Below are 20,565 nucleotides of genomic sequence, written 5' to 3'. Positions count from 1 at the left end.
TTTTAGAAAATCATGTTTATCATGCCTGAGAGCGAGAATAAGATCGCGGATCTTCTTGGCGCTTCCAGCGGTAAAGTCCTGGTTTATGTATGTCGTCTGTCATAGTTATCACATTTTAACAGCTCTGTAATCGAAAACACGAAGAAAACTGAAGGCCGCTGAAAAAAACTTTACGTAGGCTGCCATTTGTAAACAATGTTCTCGCAATTAGCAATATCACGTGACTTGAATCGGAAGAGAACGAGACTGGAAACATGGAGGTTAGTCAACTAAAATATTTGGTAATATTTTGCTAGAAAACACACATTTAACGGTTTTTCAACACTTTCAGGTTCGGCAGTTTTGATAATAATATACTGTCACCATTTGAGGCGGGTAATTTTTTTGTTATTTTGTGCTTCTTACTTTGCAAAATTCCTTTTAACCCCTTCAAGGTGGACTCTCCCGTACCGAGTGGTTCGGCAAAAGTGGTACACTCCCAAGCTCAAACATTTTTGCAAATAGGGGGATCTGGTCAGTCTGGAATAATCCATTGACATGTCAAACTTGAACTACAATAATTAACAATTTATTTTACATAGGACACATGCTAAATTCTTGAAAGATTATATAGACATGACAACCAGAATAGAAAATTATTCCAAAATGGTGGAAAGTCAAAGAAATTGCAGGGGTGTAGCATACGGAGGTTAGTGACTTTGAAGTTGAATGTGGAGTCATGTTCCATGAGCTTACAGATCAAGATTGGTTAACTATACATGTCCAAAGGCATTGTTATGATCTTTTTAATTGTTTTGTTGGCAAAACATTATTTTTCCTACTGTATGGACAGGGTTTTTTTCTAGCTAATTTGGGAACATAGCATATACCCCCAAAATTCGGAATTTTGACGCTTAAATGTTCCAAATTGGGAAATATTTAGTTCCATAAGATATAGAAAGGATGTGTCTAAGCACTTTCTCATACACTTGTTTCACATTGTACAACCTATTTAACATAGTTCCATTACAAAATTGTCCATAATTTGGTCAATAGTTGTGCAATTTTGATGAAATTTTTTTCAGAATGACATTGGGAATTTTTCCACTTATTTTGGGAAAAATACATACTTTTTGGCATTGGGAATATAGCCGAATAACGGCTATAAAAACGGCTGAAAAAAAACCCTGCAGTCAAACTAAATCTTACAAATTCTCAAATTTGAAAAATAGATCTACTAATTTTACTTCACTGGAAATGTTGCTTTTAAGCTAACCTAGACAGTTTTTGTTTAATAGAACTAAATATATCCTTCAGGCACATAGCCAGGCATATTGATGCACATATTTGCGAAATACTAATTAAACACCATCATAGGCGTAGCTAGAGCTTAATAAATGATATGCGAGACACAAAGTGCCAAGTAGGGGGAGGGTGGAGCACAGGGTTCCCCTTCCATCGCCACCCCTCCCACACTGATAATTCAAGGGGACTTCAGTTCGGACACTTAAAAGGTCAATATTTAAATTTTTGCCCCAGCATTCAACCTGTATTTCCCAAGAAAAGAAACAGTGCAAAATTTAGTTTGATTCCAGTCCATTATAGTAATTGTGCCAAAAGCTCAGTTAAGGACATTTTATCATGTTTTTTGTCCATACAGGAAATTGATTTTAAGAAAAAAACATCTGTATATAGGTCAGCCGTCTGTGGTGTTGTCAAAAACTGCTCTCTAAGAAAAACATTTAATTTTAAACATGCATGTTAATTTCAGTTGCAGTAAATCATTTCAACCCCTGGTTGTTTCTGATAGTGCACATTGAAAATGGGAGATTCAGGATCAAACAATCCATCGTCATGGCAGCGCTCGCGCCCAGATCATACCGTTTATCAAACTGCAAGAGAAGACGAACCAAGCTCTTCAATAACTTCCTCATCCTCGGCATCATTTGTACCACCTGCCTATAGAGGGCAGCCAGTGTTCCAGAATTCCAACCGTTACGTTACAAATAATTACGATGTTCAGGTATTTTACATTTTTGTATTTTACAAAATAAAACATGATTTTGTAGTATTACATTTACTTAGCAATATAGAATTAAACGCTCGTTATAACTTTTATTATGCAGAACAGATTGTCATTTGAAATTTGATCATACTTACAAGCTAATAGTTAAGTCTACCATATTTTCCCTTATAAACACTCTAAGGGAGTTGCATTGTACATTTTACAAATTACAAAATGGGGTTGTTTATTAAGACCCTATAAACTTTTTAAAAGGTATAAATTTAACTTTAATGAAAGAAATTTAATGACTATAGCGCTACCAAAGTGCTTGTGTGACCTGTATTTACTCAAAGTTTTTTACTTTTAACTCCACTATTCGGAGAATAGGGGGGCTATTCTACTCGCCCCGGCGTCGGCGTTACCCTTCTTTGTTAAAGTTTTTCAGCAACCTTTGTTTTTCTGTCATATCTTTGTTACTATTGCTTATATCTTACTGTAACTTCACATAAGCATTGTCCAGTGTACAAACAATATATGTGTAGGGGCTGAGCCCATTATACCCAAGGTCAAGGTCACCAAGCTGTTACACTTAGGTTATTTTTAAGGTTAAAGTTTTTCGGCAACCTTTGTTTTTCTGTCATATCTTTGTTAATATTGCTTATATCTTACTGTAACTTCATGTCCAGTATACATACAAAGTGTATGTAGGGGCTGAGCCCATTATACCCAAGGTCAAGGTCACCAAGGTGTTATACTTAGGTTATTTTTAAGGTTAAAGTTTTTCGGCAACCTTTGTTTTTTTTTGGTACTTTTAAAGATAATGACTTGAAGTTAAAATTATTTCTTTATAATCATCGTCTGCATGTGTGGTTACAAACCCCATAACTCTAATTATATTTTTGACAGAATTATGCCCCTTTTGTACTTAACTTTTTTTGCAATCTTCGCTTTCTGGATATTACTTTAATGCAATATAAGATAAAGACTTAAAACTTAAAATGTATCTTTATCAGCATCATCTGCATGTGTGGTAACAATCCCCATAACTCTGATTTGTATTTTTGACCAAATTATGCCCCTTTTATACTTACCGTAATTTTTTCTACAAACTTCATTTTCTGGACATAACTTTGGTACTACATAAGATAATGACTTGAAACTCAAAATATATCTTTACCGTCGTCATCTGCATGTGTTGTAACAATCCCAATAACCCTAATTTATGTTCTTGACAGAATTATGCCCCTTGGTGTATCTTCCTTTTAAAGTAAAGGTCTCACATATATTCATTTTACTGTCAAATCCCCGAATAGTGGAGCGCGCTGTCTTACAGACAGCTCTTGTTTTCTTCTGAAATATGTAAGGGAAGGCATATATTGAGGGGGCATTAATTAGGGAATATATGGTATTTGATAAAATTACAGGGTGCTTCGGTTAGCAGTCAGATGTACCAGGCAGCTGAGTCTTCGTATCAGTCCGGTCAACAGGAAACACCCCGACAGTATATGGAAATGGTAGGGTCTGGTAACGAGGCTCAGGTTCAGATGGCTAATTACAGCAACATGGATAATGATAATGATGCTTATGGGAGTGCCCAGCCAGTGGCCAGTAGCTCAGTCTGTGATGTAAGTACATGTAATGTCATATTTATCTAAAGGACTAAGGGCAGTTTTTGACTACTGACTGGCATGTTTGATTACACCACCTCAGAAATAACATTCACAGACTTTTTATGCCCCCAGCATCTACTGATGCGGGAGGCATATAGTGATTGTCCTGTCCCTTTGTTAGTCCGTTCGTCCATCCGTCCGTACGAGGTTAACCAAATGGGACCGTTTCGTCTAGCATCAATACCCCTTACTAGAATGACTTGATACTAATGCAGATGTAACCTGTGACCATTCCTCATCTTCAGACATCACCTGACCTCAGTTTGACCTTGACCTTGGCCTCATTTTGGACTTAGGTTGCTTTATATTGGCTATCTCTTGGTTAACCAAATGGGACCGTTTTGTCTAGCATCAGTACCCCTTACAAGAATGAATTGATACTAATACAGATGTAAACTGTGACCATTCCTCATCTTCAAACATCACCTGACCTCAGTGTGACCTTGACCTTGGCCTCGTTTTGGACTTATGTGCAAAATCTATCGACAAGGATGCCACTGGTGGCATCAAGCGTTTATTGAACGCAGCTCCTTGTTTTTCAAGTTTTGACTTTAGTCCATCAAATGTCTTGATTATAGTTCAGTCTTAATATACTACAAACTATGGATCAGTGATTTATATAAGAGTATTACCATTTATAACAAAGTAAGAAAATATAATAGCAAATATGCAAATTCACAAGTTTCTTATTTTATTGTAAATTTTTAGACTTTCTCATCAGAATGTTCAAAATGACTTTAATAATTCTTATTTACAGCAAACAGGATATCCTGTACATCAGCTGATAGTAGATGCACAGAATAGAATTGTTGCAGTACAAAGAGTGATCTCCCCTGACGTTGACAGTACAGTCAGCCAATCAGTAAACAGTATGCAGTTACCACAGCGACAAGTTGCAGAACCTGGGAATTCAGATCAAAGATCTCTACTGATACAACCAGTATGATCTCATCAATGCATTATTCTGATATCTTAGAGAATTGTTAAGACCAATTATTTCAATATTTCACTTTTAGATTATTGCCAATATGTTTCATTTAAGTCCTCACTGATGGAATGAAAAATTTTAGAATCCTAAAGTCTCAGTAGAATATATCTATATATAGGAAAGGTCACTTTTACATAATGCAGAAGATTGACCTTATTTTTACTGAGCCACCACGAACAGGTCGATTCACATATTACAGTCTGTCAGTGAGTATATGCGACAAAATCAAATGTTTTGAATGTGTCTAAATACACAATGGAAATATCTACATGTTTGATTTGGGGATTTGGTTAAGGACCATAGGGTGGGGATTTACTCCTGCAATAGTGGTCTGAGGCCCTGGCTACTTATCATTAGTAAAAATTGTAAATAAGGAGACTCCGAAGAGCCCCTCTATTTAGCAACTGTCACCTACTTCAATAGCTAATGAAACCCATGTTGACAGAACATTTTGAACATGTTGTTTACTCAGTAGTACTGGTATATATATTTTGTTGATATAATTTGATAATATTACAGAGTACAAGCAGCAGGTCTTTACTAAACATGCACCAGTCACAGACTCAATCTGAAGTATCAACATCAGCCGAATCCTCAGCCCAGGTCAACAGAGGTTTGTATTAGGTTTTTATCAGACACATAGGTGGTTTAATAACCTATGTGTTTACTTGCTTTAACTTAAAAACTGGTATATATTATGGTTTAAAGACAAAATTCTTGTAAATATTGGTGTTCGTAAGAGAAATAAACAGGTCGAGTATTTAAAAAGAATTTATGGTCATCTCTTTTGACTGTAATTTATAGATACACATCGATATAGAATTAAGATGCATACATGTATATGATCACTTTCTGTATTAAACATAGTTTATTGATAAACATGATATGTAAATGAATAATTAAAGACCAAGTCAATTCAACCAACGTCTCCTATATTTAAAACATTGTCAGTGTCGAAGCTTTATTACACTAGTGTAATACAAAAATTATGTAATGGCTTTATATCACTTCCATGACATGAAACATGATAAACATAATATAATTGAGCCGCACCATGAGAAAACCAACATAGTGGCTTTGTGACCAGCCTGCGTATGCGTGCAGTCTGGTCAGGATTCATGCTGTTCACTAACCGTTTCTCTAATTTTAATAGGCTTTGAAAGCGAACAGCATGGATCCTGATCAGACTGCGCGGATGCGCATGCTGGTCTGGATCCATGCTGGTCGCAAAGCCACTATGTTGGTTTTCCCATGGTACAACTCATATTTAGAATTAAAGAAGCAGTGAGAATATACACAGTGACTGTATTGTAACAGGGAGAAGAAGCTATGATGGGATGGAGTCAGCTGTTAGCTCTATAACAGGATCAACCTCCAACGAAGCAGAGGTCACACATAGATTATCACTGAAGGTTTGATACATTTATCTTAAAATTGTTTTTATGCCCCTGAGCATATAGCAATTGAACTGCCCATTTGTCCAACCATCCGTATGAATCGGATTGCCTACAGCCCTCATTATGGTTATTTGCAAAATTAAATCGCAACCGGCAAAACTTTTAAGTTTATTACATCTTCAAAATATACATAAACCAGGAAATTTCCTGTTTGGTTGATACCACAGATTTACACGCCAGTGAAATTTGATGGAGTGCAAAGATGTCAACTCAGTATCTGTAAAGGTTCAATGTGTTTGTACGTTGATGTTTAAGGTCACTGTCTCCAATTCACTTACCTTTAACTTGTGTGGGTTTGAGCTCTGATCCAGTTGTCATATTAAAATTTAAAGAGCCATCCAGCTTGCTTGCAGAAGGTTAGTGGTTCTGCAGAGATGCTTCCTGTCTTAAATAATGGACTCTTTTTCACTCTGTTTTTGTTATGTCTAATCAATAGATTTTAAAATTCCAAATATCTTTTACTTGTGTAGAATCGAAGTTCAATAGATGATATAGTATCAGGGGAACCAGACACGACACAGACAGATGAGGAGGAATACCGGGCTGCAGGTTTGTTAATTTTAGACAAGTTTACTGGGAATCCGTGATGAATAGTGTTACATTTTCATTGATTCTTTAGTTAGGTTTTTACATGAGAACTCATAGTGTGCTGTTGTTAACCTTTAGCCTGCTATATTTCTACAATGGACTGGTCCATCATTCAATTTGGGCAATACCATTTATTATTTAAAGAGTGTTCTCTGAAAATTTACTGACTGAAAATTGAACAGTGCAGACCACATCCATGCAGGCTGATCTTGGTCTGCACTGGTCGCAAAGACAGAATCACTTGCCACCAGCAGGCTAAAGGTTAATTATTAGCTTGAGAATTTGAAATTTTCTAGTCTATAGCTTTTGTTTACATCCTTTTGTTAGTATCACATATATCATCTGCATCACAAAGGTTTGGCACGTGAGAAGGTTTCTTAAAAATTTCTTTGAAACTTTACATAAATTTTTGGCATCATGTGGAGACTGCATCTGACAATTTACGTAACTCTAGCTAACATTTTTGTCAAAATTACGCCTTTTATAACTGGTACAAGTTTTACAGGTTTCTCATGATCTGTTGTATTGAATGCTTCCAAATTCTTTATATACGGCAAGTATTAGAATTGCCAGTTTATATTTGAACATTTCAGACAAGAACTATGTAGACGACAGTTCAAGTATAGACAACAGGGATAATTTAAACAGCAGCATGCTTCCTGTAGAGAGTAATTCACATCCTTCCAGCAGTAACAATGTTGTAGATTCTACACAGATGATGGTGAGACTTTGTTATACAGGATCACTTTGTTTAGTTGTGTTTATGTTTCATGTTCTTATATACATGTTATAACCCTTGTGAGGTGCCTTGATCACCCTTTGTTCATTTTGTATTGTCTTCGGTGCCAACGTTTGCACTAGAGATCTCAGTTTTTGCTTGGTTTTGATAATGTTTGCCGTAATAATATCGGAGAATACTTGGATACCGGGTCATTAGCAAAACATTGTTCACAGGCTAGAGGCCACATTTTCTACTTGGTCCTTTTTTTTTTTAAATTGGGGAAAACTTAAAACCTTAAATAGTTAAGCACAAATGATTGTCTACTGGAACTTTTAAGGAAATGGTTGACATTTGTGCAGATAGGTACTTTCCTGGATTTATTTTTAATCTGTGCTTACAATTACAATTCTTTTTTGATTATCCAGATTTAATATCTATTCTCCCACATTTTCTTTTTGAAATGTTCATTGGAAACAAATGGAGTAAACATTTCTTCGCCTCTTTTTTTTTTCTCCCATTGGTGCTGCTTGATCTCTTTGATTTATACACACATAATTATTTACTATTACAATGTCTTATTAATTTTCAGTCAATGAGGCTTCCAGTTTCAAGTTCTGTTTCATCAGTATCAAACTTGTCTACCAATTTCATGCCAGTTAATGTTGGCAATGGTTATCCAGAAAATCTGCAAGCCGGGCCCCATGCACAGCTGGCAGCCAATGATATTTCTCTGTCTCAATTCACAACCAATCAGCTTGCAGCATCAGCATCACAGCTGGTTTCCAGCATGGAATCTCAACTGAACCAGACTAATTATATCCTAGATACATCAAGCGAAGATACAAGTACAAAGATGGGACCACCAGGTAAAATACACAGTCTACCTGATAGAAAAGAATTATGATAGATCTGACATGGAAACTGTAATGTACAATAAAATCTGTCTTTAGACAACATTAGACCAATGTTCAGACTCGGTACCTTACTTAAAGCTTATACCTTGCACTTTTCGTCAAGAAAGTGTTTTGAACCAAATAAAGGCCTGTAGTTATTAGTAGATCTTGACGTTGATTAAGACGAGTTATTGCAATCTCCTTAAAGCTGTAAATGACTCTAGAGGAGTTGGTGGTAATGGTAACAGGTGGCTCCTAATAGATAACTAAGTTAGATGCACATACCTGTACCCTAATGGCTCTCCAATTAGACCTTAAAATACAAGCAAATTTTCTCAACAGTAGTTCTGTAACTCAACTCCAGCTCATAATGGTAGGACTTGCTGGAAACTTATTAATGAAAAATGGGATTGGAGGACGTAAGTCTTTGATTTTATTTATGATTGCTTTCTTTCCTCCTGTGTAAGACGAGATCCATCAGGAACTGTATTTCTGTTACAGATTTGAATGCACAGCTTTCTAACTATCTAAATGCACGAGGAATTGGTATGGACAATACTGCACAAGGATATGTTCTTGACAGTACAGAATTAGAGGAACCGCAGCCTGGCACATCATCTGGAATCTCCAATAATGTAAGTTTTATGCAATTGTAACTGTGTCAGTTAACTTAAAAACTGTTGCACTTGAAATTTGCAAAAAAAAATGTTGCATTATGAAGATAAGAATAAAAAATAAAACTTTTCAATTTTAAGTTACTTTTTGATGTTTCGTATTAATGTTTTATCGAGGATGTTAAAAGACTGGTTTTGCAGAGAGATATTACTAGTAAACAATAGTGGCTCTCATATATTCCCATAAGGCTTTCCACGTAAACAAAGCTGGAATTTTAGATTCCTGATTGCTACAGTTTCTGAATGTTGAAAAAATAGCTCTTCGGTAGAGATGAGATTTTTTAAATATTATATAGGTCTAATCAAGTTAAAGTCAAACTTCATTTGCTCGAACTCGAGGGGACCGACAAAATTTAAGATATCTGTAGTTTGAGCCATCGGACAATTTACATTATACAGGGATTTTACTGGTACCTGATGATGAGCAGTGTTCGAAATATTGAGTTAGAGCGAATGACATTTGATTGTACAAATGTAGTGTCATACTGGGATCGTCTAAATTAAATTTGTTATGCTTTGTTAAGAAAATTTATACAATCTCGGCTTTTGCCATATTTCTACTACCATTCCGACCAATTTTTTATTCGCTTTTTCAGACTAAAAGTGAAATGTGCTGCAAAATAAAAATGTAAAGAAAAATTTGCTGCTTTAAAATTTAAAACATTCTCATTTGTTACGTTAAAAAGGTATTTAAAATGCTGAAAATGCATTTCCTTCTGAACCCCCTTACAGGGGCGCTGCCCCTTGACCCACGATGGGGGCCTGGCCCCCGAACCCCGGCTATTTTTTCAGGATTTGAAATTCTGGTCTGTTATCACCCGTGTTTGTAGTACTGTGGTGTAACTTATTAAGAACATTTTCACTAAAAGGAACAGGTGATTCTGAACCATCTTAATATTCATCAAAACGATATTTTTGTAGCGGAGAAAATCAAGTCGCATTGCTTGTCTTGATAATGAAACTACACCATGGAAGAAGCCTCAGTATGAATCTAGACCTTACAATCCAAGGGAGCTTTGTAAGTATATATCCCAGTATTTTTGAGTGCCTACTTTAATGGTACATTTTTACATAGCTTAGAAGTTATCATATATCACAGAAGTCCTCAGTTTCAACAGTAAAGAATGATGTAGTTTGATTTCTGTGATTGTGGAAATAACAGTATTATGGCATTGCCATATCTATCATGATTTTGTCATGATATTGCTATACCTGTTCTGATTTTATCATACTATTGCCATATCTATCGTGATTTTATTATGATATTGCTATATCTGTTCTGATTTTATCATACTATTGCCATATCTGTTCTGATTTTATCATGATATTGCCATGTCTATATTGATTTTATCATGGTGTCACCACATTTATGCTGACTGTTATTTCATTGCCATATTTATCCTGATTCTTTGATGGCATTTTCATTATTTTATTACTCATAATAAAAACCAATTATCTCATACAACACTTTTTATTCATCAAGAAAAATGCATTGTACTTACAACGATATTTAAAACATACGCATAAACATTTTGTAATAATTTAATTAAATTCAGTAAAAGTATATTGACATTATTGGGAGTTGATCGGCCGCTCATGACTCAACAAGGGTCTCACCATGTAGAGTCGTTAAAAGCCCAGAAAAAATTTCCGCCAACCGAGAGGAGAACAGACGCACCAACCCAAGGCTTGCAAAAACAACGCAACGCGCAATCCATCGAACTTCGAATTTGTGAATCCAACCCAGCCCGGTGTCCCCGGGATGCGGTCAAATGCACAACCCTAGCCAATGTAAAGCAAGGCAATATAACACAACGGACCACAAGGCAAAGCAATGCAAGACACTTTGTACTTTGTAACGGGTATCACTCAAAAACGCAAAGTAACGCAAGACACTTTGTACTTTGTAACAGGTTCACTCAAAGGCAAGCAACACAAGACACTTTGCACTTTATAACAGGTATCACTCAAATGCAAAACACACAACAATTTCAATTGAACGTCGAGCTACCATTCCACCCATTTCGGGTTTCCCCGAAATGAGCGAAACCGCCAACACGAGTCAATGAAAGGCAAGGAAGGCAAGGCAAAGTGACACCACGAGAGCGACGCAACATACGCAACATACGCAACACACGCAACACTAGGAAATTGCCAATACTAGGGCAAAACCTTTTACTATCCAGTTAACACAAACGGGTAAACATATGTACCCAAAGTACGCAACTTGAATGCAACATACAGACACCGTATCCGCTCACCTCACGGCCGACAGAATTTTACCGCCAACACTTTAATGAGCGACAATACCATCAAGCCAGTATTATAAATAAACACCTTTTACTTATAGTATTATGACAATTTTGAAGAAAAACTAATATTAAGGTCTATCAAATGTCACAGTTAAAAAGCCAGTGTCCTACATAATAATTGTTACCACAAATAATAGCAGAATTTTCTTGGGTGATATCCAACTGTGATCACAAAGTTTTTAAGTTCACATGAAATAATATTACGACAGTCAATACTTCCTATAATTATTTTCCTGTCCTTGAATTTCATGTCAATAACAATTTAACTTAAAAAAAGTGAAAATTATTCTAATATTTTATTACTTCACTATTGTCTTCTTGTACATTTAGTTTATATATTTAATACTAAAAATATGTATATTAATTATCAATCAACTACCCTTTCCTTTTAAAGAAGTATAAAAATTTCAAATTATACTGGAGAGTCTTATATAAATATAGTCACGCCCATGCTGAACCGTTTTCTTAAATAACAAAATTTATATACACTGCATCAAAATGTCTCAGTTTTTTTTTCATAACACGGTATAAAACATCTCACTTTTGGGAAGTCCTTGGTCACGTAACAAGAGACATCTAGCCCCGTCATAACATTTTGATGGCAGGATGTGTTATCTCCTGCATGTTATTGCTCCCCGGGTATATCACCCTCATCAATTTACTTTGGCAGGGTTTTAAAAACCCTGCAATTGTAATAAAAAAAGGGCAGAAACCAAAACAACTCAGTCGTCAAGACCTGGTGGACAATAACAATTAACTTGAACTAGAACATCAACGTTAGCTATTGTTAAATAGATGGACTTTATGCAAATTTCCTTTACAACTTTGAACCAATTTCATAAAACATTCCACAGATGATTAAGATCAACATAAATAGATCGTAAGTGTATATAAAATACTGACAAAGTATTCTAGCAAGTTGTTAAAACTACAATACTAGCCCGAAATTAAAGATGCAAAACTCTATGTTTCGAAATTTTTCCTATAAATACAGGGTGTGGCGGGCGGGTAGTTTTGACGTTACCGACGGGGGTAGCTAGCAAAATGTGAGAGAACTGCACGAGATATTGGTATTTATATTATATCGACTGGGTACCAGTATCAATAGGAACCAGTTCAGATCAGCCAAGTGTAACAATATCGATGACACGTTTATCTACGAAAACAGACGACAATTTAAATAAACTAGCAGACGGTAATTAACGAGCAACAATTTGAGAAAAATAAATTAAATTATTTTAATTCTAAAATAATTTCCATTATTTTTTTACTCAAAATAAAAACCAAATTACTCATACAACATCTTTATTCATCAAGATATGCATTGATACTTACAACGATAGTTAAATACGCATAATACTTTTGTAATAATTTAATGAAATTCCAAGTAAAAGTATATTGACAATATTGGGAGTGATCGGCCGCTCATGACTCAACAAGGGTCTCACCGTGTAGAGTCGTTAAAAGCACAGCAAAATCCGCCGACCGAGAGGAGAACAGACGCACCAACCCAAGGCTTGCAAAAACAACGCAACTGCGCAATCCATCGAACTTCAAAATTGTGAATCCAACCCAGCCCGGTGTCCCCGGGGATGCGGTCAAATGCACAACCCTAGCCAATGTAAAGCAAGGCAATTAACACAACGGACCAAAAGGAAAAGCAATGCAAGACACTTTGTCCTTTGTAACAGGTATCACTCAAACAACGCAAAGTAACGCAAGACACTTTGTACTTTGTAACAGGTGTCACTCAAAGGCAAAGCAACACAAGACACTTTGCACTTTATAACAGGTATCACTCAAATGCAAACACACAACAATTTCAATTGAACTTTCGAGGCTACCTTTTCCACCCTTTTTCGGGTTTCACCGAGAATGAGCGAAACCGAACACGAGTAAATGAAAGGGAAAGGCAAGGCAAGGTAAAGTGACACCACTGAGAGCGACGCAACATACGCAACATACGCAACACACGCAACACTGGGAATTCCCAAGTACTAGGGCAAAACCTTTTACTATCCAGTTAACACAACTGGTAAACATATGATACCCCAAAATACGCAACTTGAATGCAAACATACAGACACCGTATCCGCTCCCCTCACGGCCGACAGAATTTTACCGCCACAAAAAAATTTATAATTTATCCGCCAAAATTCTACGGCCTTTAAAACCCTCTTCTTTAAAAAATCGATCTTTTAAGTAATCACCAAAAACTGTAGTCCTTATTTTTTATACTGTATTCCATCTGACCGAAACAAAATGTGGCATAGCATCAATATCAAAGCCTAATTAAAATGAATTTGCCACCTGATAAACTAACTTGCGGTAGGCCATATATTACTAAATCTAATCTTACAACTTCCAAAGCTATGATTTTGATATAACTTGCATCAACAATTAGACGTACAAGCTCCCCTTTTAAAGATTTGGCTGAAATGGCAGAAAAAAGAAAAACTGACATTTTACTCCAGATTAACGAGTAGAAGTCCTGAATTTACGATTCATTTCTCTATTAATTGAGATAATTAATGCACATACAGAAGACATTTTGTCTGCGCCTATAGAAAAATTTATGTGACCCGATTTCTACTCCTTAATTCTGAAATAACGGGTTTTGATAGATACATATTTCATTGTTTTGAAATTTTATATACGCATATTTGTTCTCAACTACGGACAAGTCTGTACTTGAACAATATGTATGTTAACGTTTTTCTCACGTAAACAAACCAAAGTTATGATACAAAAAACAAAGTCTAACATATTTTCAACTCGTATTTCCCCGTATATCGTGCACGGGAAAACAGTCGCATTTGACCTTTATTTAAAAAAATTTGTCGATAAGCCCGCTTGTCTCGGTAGCACAATTATCTCGACAGCCGTTCTAACAGTTTATTATGACGAAACCCTATGTAAATGAAAAACCTGTGCAGTTTGTTGAAATTAATTTAAAGCCCCGCTCCGTCCTTTCATTTTAACCTTGAATCGTAACTGAAAAAAGCAAGAAAATCCCCACTATGAAAAAGGACACTGTCAAAATAGAGTCTATTTTTATATATAATTCTATATGAAATACCATTAGTTTTTCGTGCAACAGTGTGGTACGTGCCTATTATAAAACATGTTGCATACACACAACAGAATTAATTGAATAGCAGCGGGGTAAGGATTTTTTAAACCTGTAATGTAAGTTAAATTCGTCTTCACAAAACAACATACACTATATGAAAATAATGTATGGGTTGATATCGGTCATTGTTAAGGTAAACGGTAAGTGATTTTTTTTATTTTTTTTTTTTTTTTATTTATTTTTTTTATATAATAATGATTTAATTAGCTGTATTGTATGTAACCGAGGTATAAGTGCTACTTTATTTAAGATTGTAACAATGTTCGAAATCTATGGATCTACATCAGGAGCTGCTTATCTGAAACTGAATAACTTAAACCAAAAATGTCCATCGTGACTACTGGTACATGTTCAGCGTATAATAGAAAGCAATAAAATCTGACAACTACAGGGTAGTTTGTACAAGATACTTATAACTGCCCTATTGAGGCAAAAGAGCTTTTAGATTTTTTACTTATTAAATTTAGCAGTGTTTAATAAGTCTGATCCCAAACCACAACCGCCGCTAAGATTGGAAACAATTCCGTCAATGTAATGTTTGCTGTAAATCCAAGTCTGTATATAAATCAAGTCATCAGTGACGGTTTAAAATAAAAAACCAAAATCGGAAATTCACCCGGGTAAATATCAAAAGACAAAATTATAAATTTAGTTTGTAACAGAAAAAACTGAAATCCAACTGATTTTTTTTTTTTTTTGTAAAAATCATAACATTGTTAAATATCCTAATTCTTGTTTGATGATATAGTTTTATCAGACCAAAAACGGCGAGTAAAGATTGACCGGTAAAATTGTCATCGTGACCCAACCGGGACAATCTTAGAAATGTGACAATTTATTAGTGTTCAACTTTGATTTATGCAGATTCTAAAATCTAGCAAACTATTCAAATGTTATGTACCTGGTTAAGTTACAAATGAAGGCGACTTTAATTGATATGTCAACGTCCTCGTGTATCTACAAATAGGTTTTAATTTGTGTTCGCCTGTGAATTTAATGTTTTGACATACTTCTATGCTACATAAAAGTAAACTATTTAATAAATGGTTAAATTGAACCTGCTGCGCATGAATGACGTAAACTGAGAATCCGAATGACCCAATTATTGAAACCCCTTTATATTACCGTTAATAAGATCGTTCATTGTATGATAAATGGTGAGTTCCTCTATATTCACCTGAAAAAATTTTTGTGAAATGAAACATTTTACTGAAATCTTGAAATTTAGCGTGGGACCGGCTACTCGGTCAGTTTCAATATTATTTTAAATTTGCGTATTGATTATTCTGAATTCAGTGGGAAAAGTATTTAACTATTACTCTTAAAGTGAACATAGCAATTCAATGAAATTAGAAGACAGTTTGTGTAAGAGATAAGATGTTCCAACTGTTATGTTTCCTAAACTGACAGAATCTGAGAAATGATCCTTTATGAAAGGAAGCTCGAACAAAAAGACGAAGACTTTAGATTACTTGAAGACTTTATATGCGCGTTGAAATTTGTACACTTTACATCGTAAGCAAATTTGCGAATAAACCACGTACGATTACAGAAATTACAGTCATAATACATATACATAAAAACTGATGTTAACTAGTTTAACCAGCATGTAATGGCCATAAATTTTTTGTTTGACTTAGGCCATGGAGCTGAAGTGCTTTTAAAGTAAAAGAAATTGATCTCATAACTCGTGAATGAATAAGTTCTTCTAACGCAAAGCGCGATCTCTGAAGTTATACATATAATGCAATATCTCATCAATTTTGTAAAAATACCGGGGATACGAAATGTAAGTGATGAATCATTTAGTTTCCCCAAAAAATCTTAATATTTTTCTGTACATTCAATGCGCTAATAACTATTCAGATTAACTACCAAACCCTTGCAAAATACGGACTTTTGACTGTGCATTTCGTTGTGAATACCTAATTATCTACTCGCCTTAACATTTAATTAAAGCTGACCCCGAATCGCTAAGTAAACATCTGTTCGAGCGTAAAGTTTGTAAAGAAATGTCAAATACAGTTCTATTACTAGGTCATTCGTTTCCAGAAGTTTTTCAAAACAAATATTTCTCTACATGCAAAATTCTTATAAATATCAAAATATGAATATCGTAGCTAGGATACAAAAACTACATCTAATTTACAAACATGATGTTTACAAAAACGAACTGTTGTTAGACACCTGCTCCAGTTCTACCTTATAACCTTAAATTGACACTGAAAAGCATGAAAATCAGACTATGAAAAAGAGACGCCTGTCAAAAAAGTGACTATTAAATCAAATTATACATTTGTGTATACAAAACACCTTTGATTTTGCGAGCTAAGTGTAGTACATGTTGCCTTATGTCATCAAAAGTTATATACACAGTAAAATTCGAATAACCGTGGAACCGAGTTTACTGATATTGTATGCCAAAATAGAGTCAAAAGGATTAGCCTTAGACGCGTGCGTAGATTAATATTTGCGTCGCCACACCCCATTCGTGAATATTAGGAAAAAACCTAAGGCTCTATGTTTGAACAACAAACAATCTATAAATCTGTGATATTATTTTTCGACATACGGGAGAAGATTGGTAACACCATCAACAACATTCCTCTAAAGCATCTGCACCTAGCATCCCTTTGCCATTGTCCTGAGGAGCATACTGCAGAATATTTTGTTGCAAGGATTCCTCCGAAATATCAGTTCCGCCTTTGACCCCGAGGCATTGCAATGATAAATCAAAACATGTAAAATGTTTTGACGTTACCGACGGTGTAGCTAGCAAAATGTGAGAGAACTGCACGAGATATTGGTATTTATATTATATCGACTGGGTACCAGTATCAATAGGAACCAGTTCAGATCAGCCAAGTGTAACAATATCGATGACACGTTTATCTACGAAAACAGACGACAATTTAATAAACTAGCAGACGGTAATCAACGAGCAACAATTTGAGAAAAAATAAATTAAATTATTTTAATTCTAAAATAATTTCCATTATTATTCTGATTTTATCATTGCATTATTTTCTTATTGTATTGCTATAAATATGCTCATTAAATCATGACGTTGTCATGCCTATAATGATTTTCCCATGGTATTGCATGACTAGTATTTCTCTCGTGTTCTAAAACAAAGAATTAATAAACAGGAAGTAGTTCAAGCAGACTTGTTAGATTTTTCGCTTTAAAAAATTACCACAAGATTTTATCATACCATTAGGTAACTGACTGACACATGAGCATTCTGTCTCACATCTGATGTCGTTGTTGTGTTTCTCAATCTGATAGTCATTTAATAGGTAAACAAGTGTGTTCTAAAATGGGAAGAATTTAGCCTTACGAAAGTTTATTCAGAATATATAGTAGATAATGATGATTTACACATTCTTACAAACATTGTTCCATCGCATGTGGGGAAGTTGGCAGTTATTTATTGAGAACAGGTTTGTACAGGTACAGAATCCAGGAACGCTGGTTAGGTTAACTGCCTGTCATTACATAACTGAAATACTGTTAAAAAATGGTGTTAAACCAAAAACAAACAAGCAAACAAAGTATTTGTTTTAAAAATGTGATATTATAATGAAAATCTGAAGTCATGCCTTTCGTTTTTTTCTTTGAATTAGGGTGCGAAGAGTGTATGCGGGGTTATGATGTGGAATGTACACAGCATAGACTGATTCCTATTCAGGATAAGGTTGTGTTCTCACGAGCTTGGGCCAGTCTACCACAGTCGTTACAGATCTTTAGGATAGAAGATGATAATAATGGTACTGTCTCAGTGTGCACAGAATAAAGGACTGTTTTTCAGCCAATATCTTTTTGGACTAGTGAAGTTATAGAAATAGCCAAAATAAAACAGAACACTTTTGGTATAGTGGAATTTTAGAATTTATGGGCCCAAGTAATGTGGAAACAATTTGGAAATGAAAGTAAAGAAATTCATAGCCTAAATAAAGTGGAAATCTATTGGACTAGTGAAGTTTTTGAAATTACCAGCCCAGATGAAATGGAAGCCCTTTGATCTTGTGAAATTTTAGAAATTACTGGCCCGGATAAATTGGAAACCCTTTGATCTTGTGAAATTTTAGAAGTTAATGGCTCATAGATTGGAAGCCCTTTGATCTTATGAATTTTTTGAAATTACTAGCCTAGATAAAATTGAAGCACTTTGGACTAGTTAGATTATATATTTGATTAGCCAATATTCAAAGGAAGCCCTTTGGACAAGCAAAATTTTAGAATTTTCTGGTCCAAATTGAAGCCCTTTGGACTAGTGAAACTCTAGAAACAAAAATGGTACAATATTATGGATGATAATCTAGCAAGTAAAATGTACTTGGTAATTTATAACTGCCTAAGGAAATAATCTCTGATATTTAGTCATCAGGAATTTTGCTAATGCAATTGATATTTGTTGGTAATTAATATCTGTTGAACACTTATCTAAAAGTCAGTTTATACATCTAGTCTTAGCATCAGTATATGAACTGTGATTAAAAATGAATAATTGTAGATATTTTTAGGTAGAAAAGTTAGAACAAAGAACTTAACAAAGTTCTTCAGTCATCTGTAGGTGTACAAAGGCAACTTTTCAATATATGTAGATATGTTTACTTCTGCTTCATGACAGAAATATAAGCATGGCAGTTACTTTTGCACTTTAGTGGATATGTATATGCAAACTATAATTAATTTCTATTTTGATTATCGTTTCAGAACTTGGTATATTTAATAAACGACCAATTGTAAAGCTTACACAGTTTGGTCCCTTCGTAGCAGAATTGGTGGACTCGGAGGATAAAGTTACAAATAGAAAATTCCCTCTCATGGTATATAAATAAGACTGTGACTCAATGCAGACTTGGAGTGCCGGTATAAATTACAGACTCCAGTATATACCGGATTAACTAAATTTGTACTAAAATATCTTATATGTATATATTTTGTAACCATGGTGATACTAACCCTAGCCTTTAGTCAGTATATTATGCATATTATACACTAAATGCGTGCGGACATGCAAAAATATGCATATTTTTGCCGAGCGCTACAATTGATAATTATTTCCGGGCATGCGCAGACGACCGCTCCAAGTCTGCAGTGAGTTACATCGTATACATAATGCTCTTTCTTTGTTCTGCCATTGATTGGTCTCACAGGCAACTTAATTTGCACTTAATTTCACCCATATTTTGAAAGTTTGCATGTATGAAATAAATATACTGTGAATAAATAGCGCTTCTTACGTAAGATGCAGAAGTGACAGGATTTCCCGAGCTATTTACGTTTGAATGCCAATCTTTTTGCAGATGGTGTCTGTGACAGAGAGGTTAAGCATTAAGAAGCATACTTCTGTAAATTTAAGCAAAAGAAAGATACAAGGTCAATTTTTGTTCATGAGGTGACAATCTGATTTTGTGGTGAAGTTTGCTGTTCTGCATAGAGTTCCTGTGTCGGTCCAAATTTTATTTTAATTTAATATATACCATTATTAAAAGTTATTTTAGCTTGATTGTGATGAAAGCTTCAGGCTTATTTTAACTATTCTCTTCCTTGGTAAACCAGTTTTGGTGTCATGTGAGAAGGCGCGGTTGTGACCCCATGGGGGCTTGAACCCACAATCCTCGGTTTGATCAGCCGACACCTTAACCATTAGACCACTGCTTCTCTTTGCATTGTAATAAAGTATTACACCGTTTTCCTTGCGACAGGTTGAACGTGACGGCGTGACCATGCACTATGAGACATCTGATGAAAATGCTTGTAACTGGATGATGTTTGTCCGTCCAGCACAGAACTTCAGTGAACAAAATATGGTGGCATATCAACATGGAAATGAAATATATTTCACAGTATCAAAGGATATAAATGAACCAAAAACAGAACTAAAGGTATTTGCTCAAGCTACTAGAGTTTATTATTTGTATATTTGATAATATCTGCAATGTTTGTATTTGTATAGCCTCCTGTTAATTAGAATTTTTGGTTGATTGGTTGGTTGGTTGGTTTTGATCTTAACTAGAAATGTTTTTGCATACATTTGTCAACTTACAATTAGATGCTATTGTTTCTGGGGTCAAAGTTCAAGGCCACTGAACTCCAGGCTAAAAACATCATTTCAGAGAAATTACTGGTGAACACT

At 35.0% G+C, this 20,565-nt stretch overlaps 2 protein-coding genes across 2 annotated transcripts in view; one reads left to right on the top strand and one right to left on the bottom strand.

Moving 5' to 3' along the window:
* The window catches only part of LOC123559486 (coiled-coil domain-containing protein 191-like), a 28,571-nt gene extending 28,373 nt beyond the window's left edge, over positions 1 to 198 (bottom strand). The window contains exon 1 of the mRNA XM_045351349.2: positions 26 to 198. Coding sequence (XP_045207284.2) covers positions 26 to 103 — 78 coding nt within the window. The 5' untranslated portion in view covers positions 104 to 198. The remainder of the gene's footprint in view (positions 1 to 25) is intronic.
* A 261-nt stretch (positions 199 to 459) lies between these two features.
* The window catches only part of LOC123559487 (PR domain zinc finger protein 10-like), a 30,619-nt gene continuing 10,513 nt past the window's right edge, over positions 460 to 20,565 (top strand). Inside the window, exons 1-14 of the mRNA XM_053516853.1 lie at positions 460 to 688; positions 1,751 to 2,002; positions 3,409 to 3,609; positions 4,412 to 4,594; positions 5,162 to 5,255; positions 5,960 to 6,054; positions 6,570 to 6,648; positions 7,281 to 7,408; positions 7,998 to 8,274; positions 8,803 to 8,936; positions 9,897 to 9,993; positions 18,047 to 18,190; positions 19,140 to 19,252; positions 20,135 to 20,314. Of these exons, the coding sequence (XP_053372828.1) occupies positions 1,802 to 2,002; positions 3,409 to 3,609; positions 4,412 to 4,594; positions 5,162 to 5,255; positions 5,960 to 6,054; positions 6,570 to 6,648; positions 7,281 to 7,408; positions 7,998 to 8,274; positions 8,803 to 8,936; positions 9,897 to 9,993; positions 18,047 to 18,190; positions 19,140 to 19,252; positions 20,135 to 20,314 (1,926 nt within the window). The 5' untranslated portion in view covers positions 460 to 688; positions 1,751 to 1,801. The remainder of the gene's footprint in view (positions 689 to 1,750; positions 2,003 to 3,408; positions 3,610 to 4,411; positions 4,595 to 5,161; positions 5,256 to 5,959; positions 6,055 to 6,569; positions 6,649 to 7,280; positions 7,409 to 7,997; positions 8,275 to 8,802; positions 8,937 to 9,896; positions 9,994 to 18,046; positions 18,191 to 19,139; positions 19,253 to 20,134; positions 20,315 to 20,565) is intronic.

This window comes from Mercenaria mercenaria, chromosome 10 (genome assembly GCF_021730395.1).
Source record: "Mercenaria mercenaria strain notata chromosome 10, MADL_Memer_1, whole genome shotgun sequence".
NCBI classification, from domain to species: Eukaryota; Metazoa; Mollusca; class Bivalvia; order Venerida; family Veneridae; genus Mercenaria; species Mercenaria mercenaria.
This window is presented reverse-complemented; position numbering and strand designations above follow the sequence as displayed.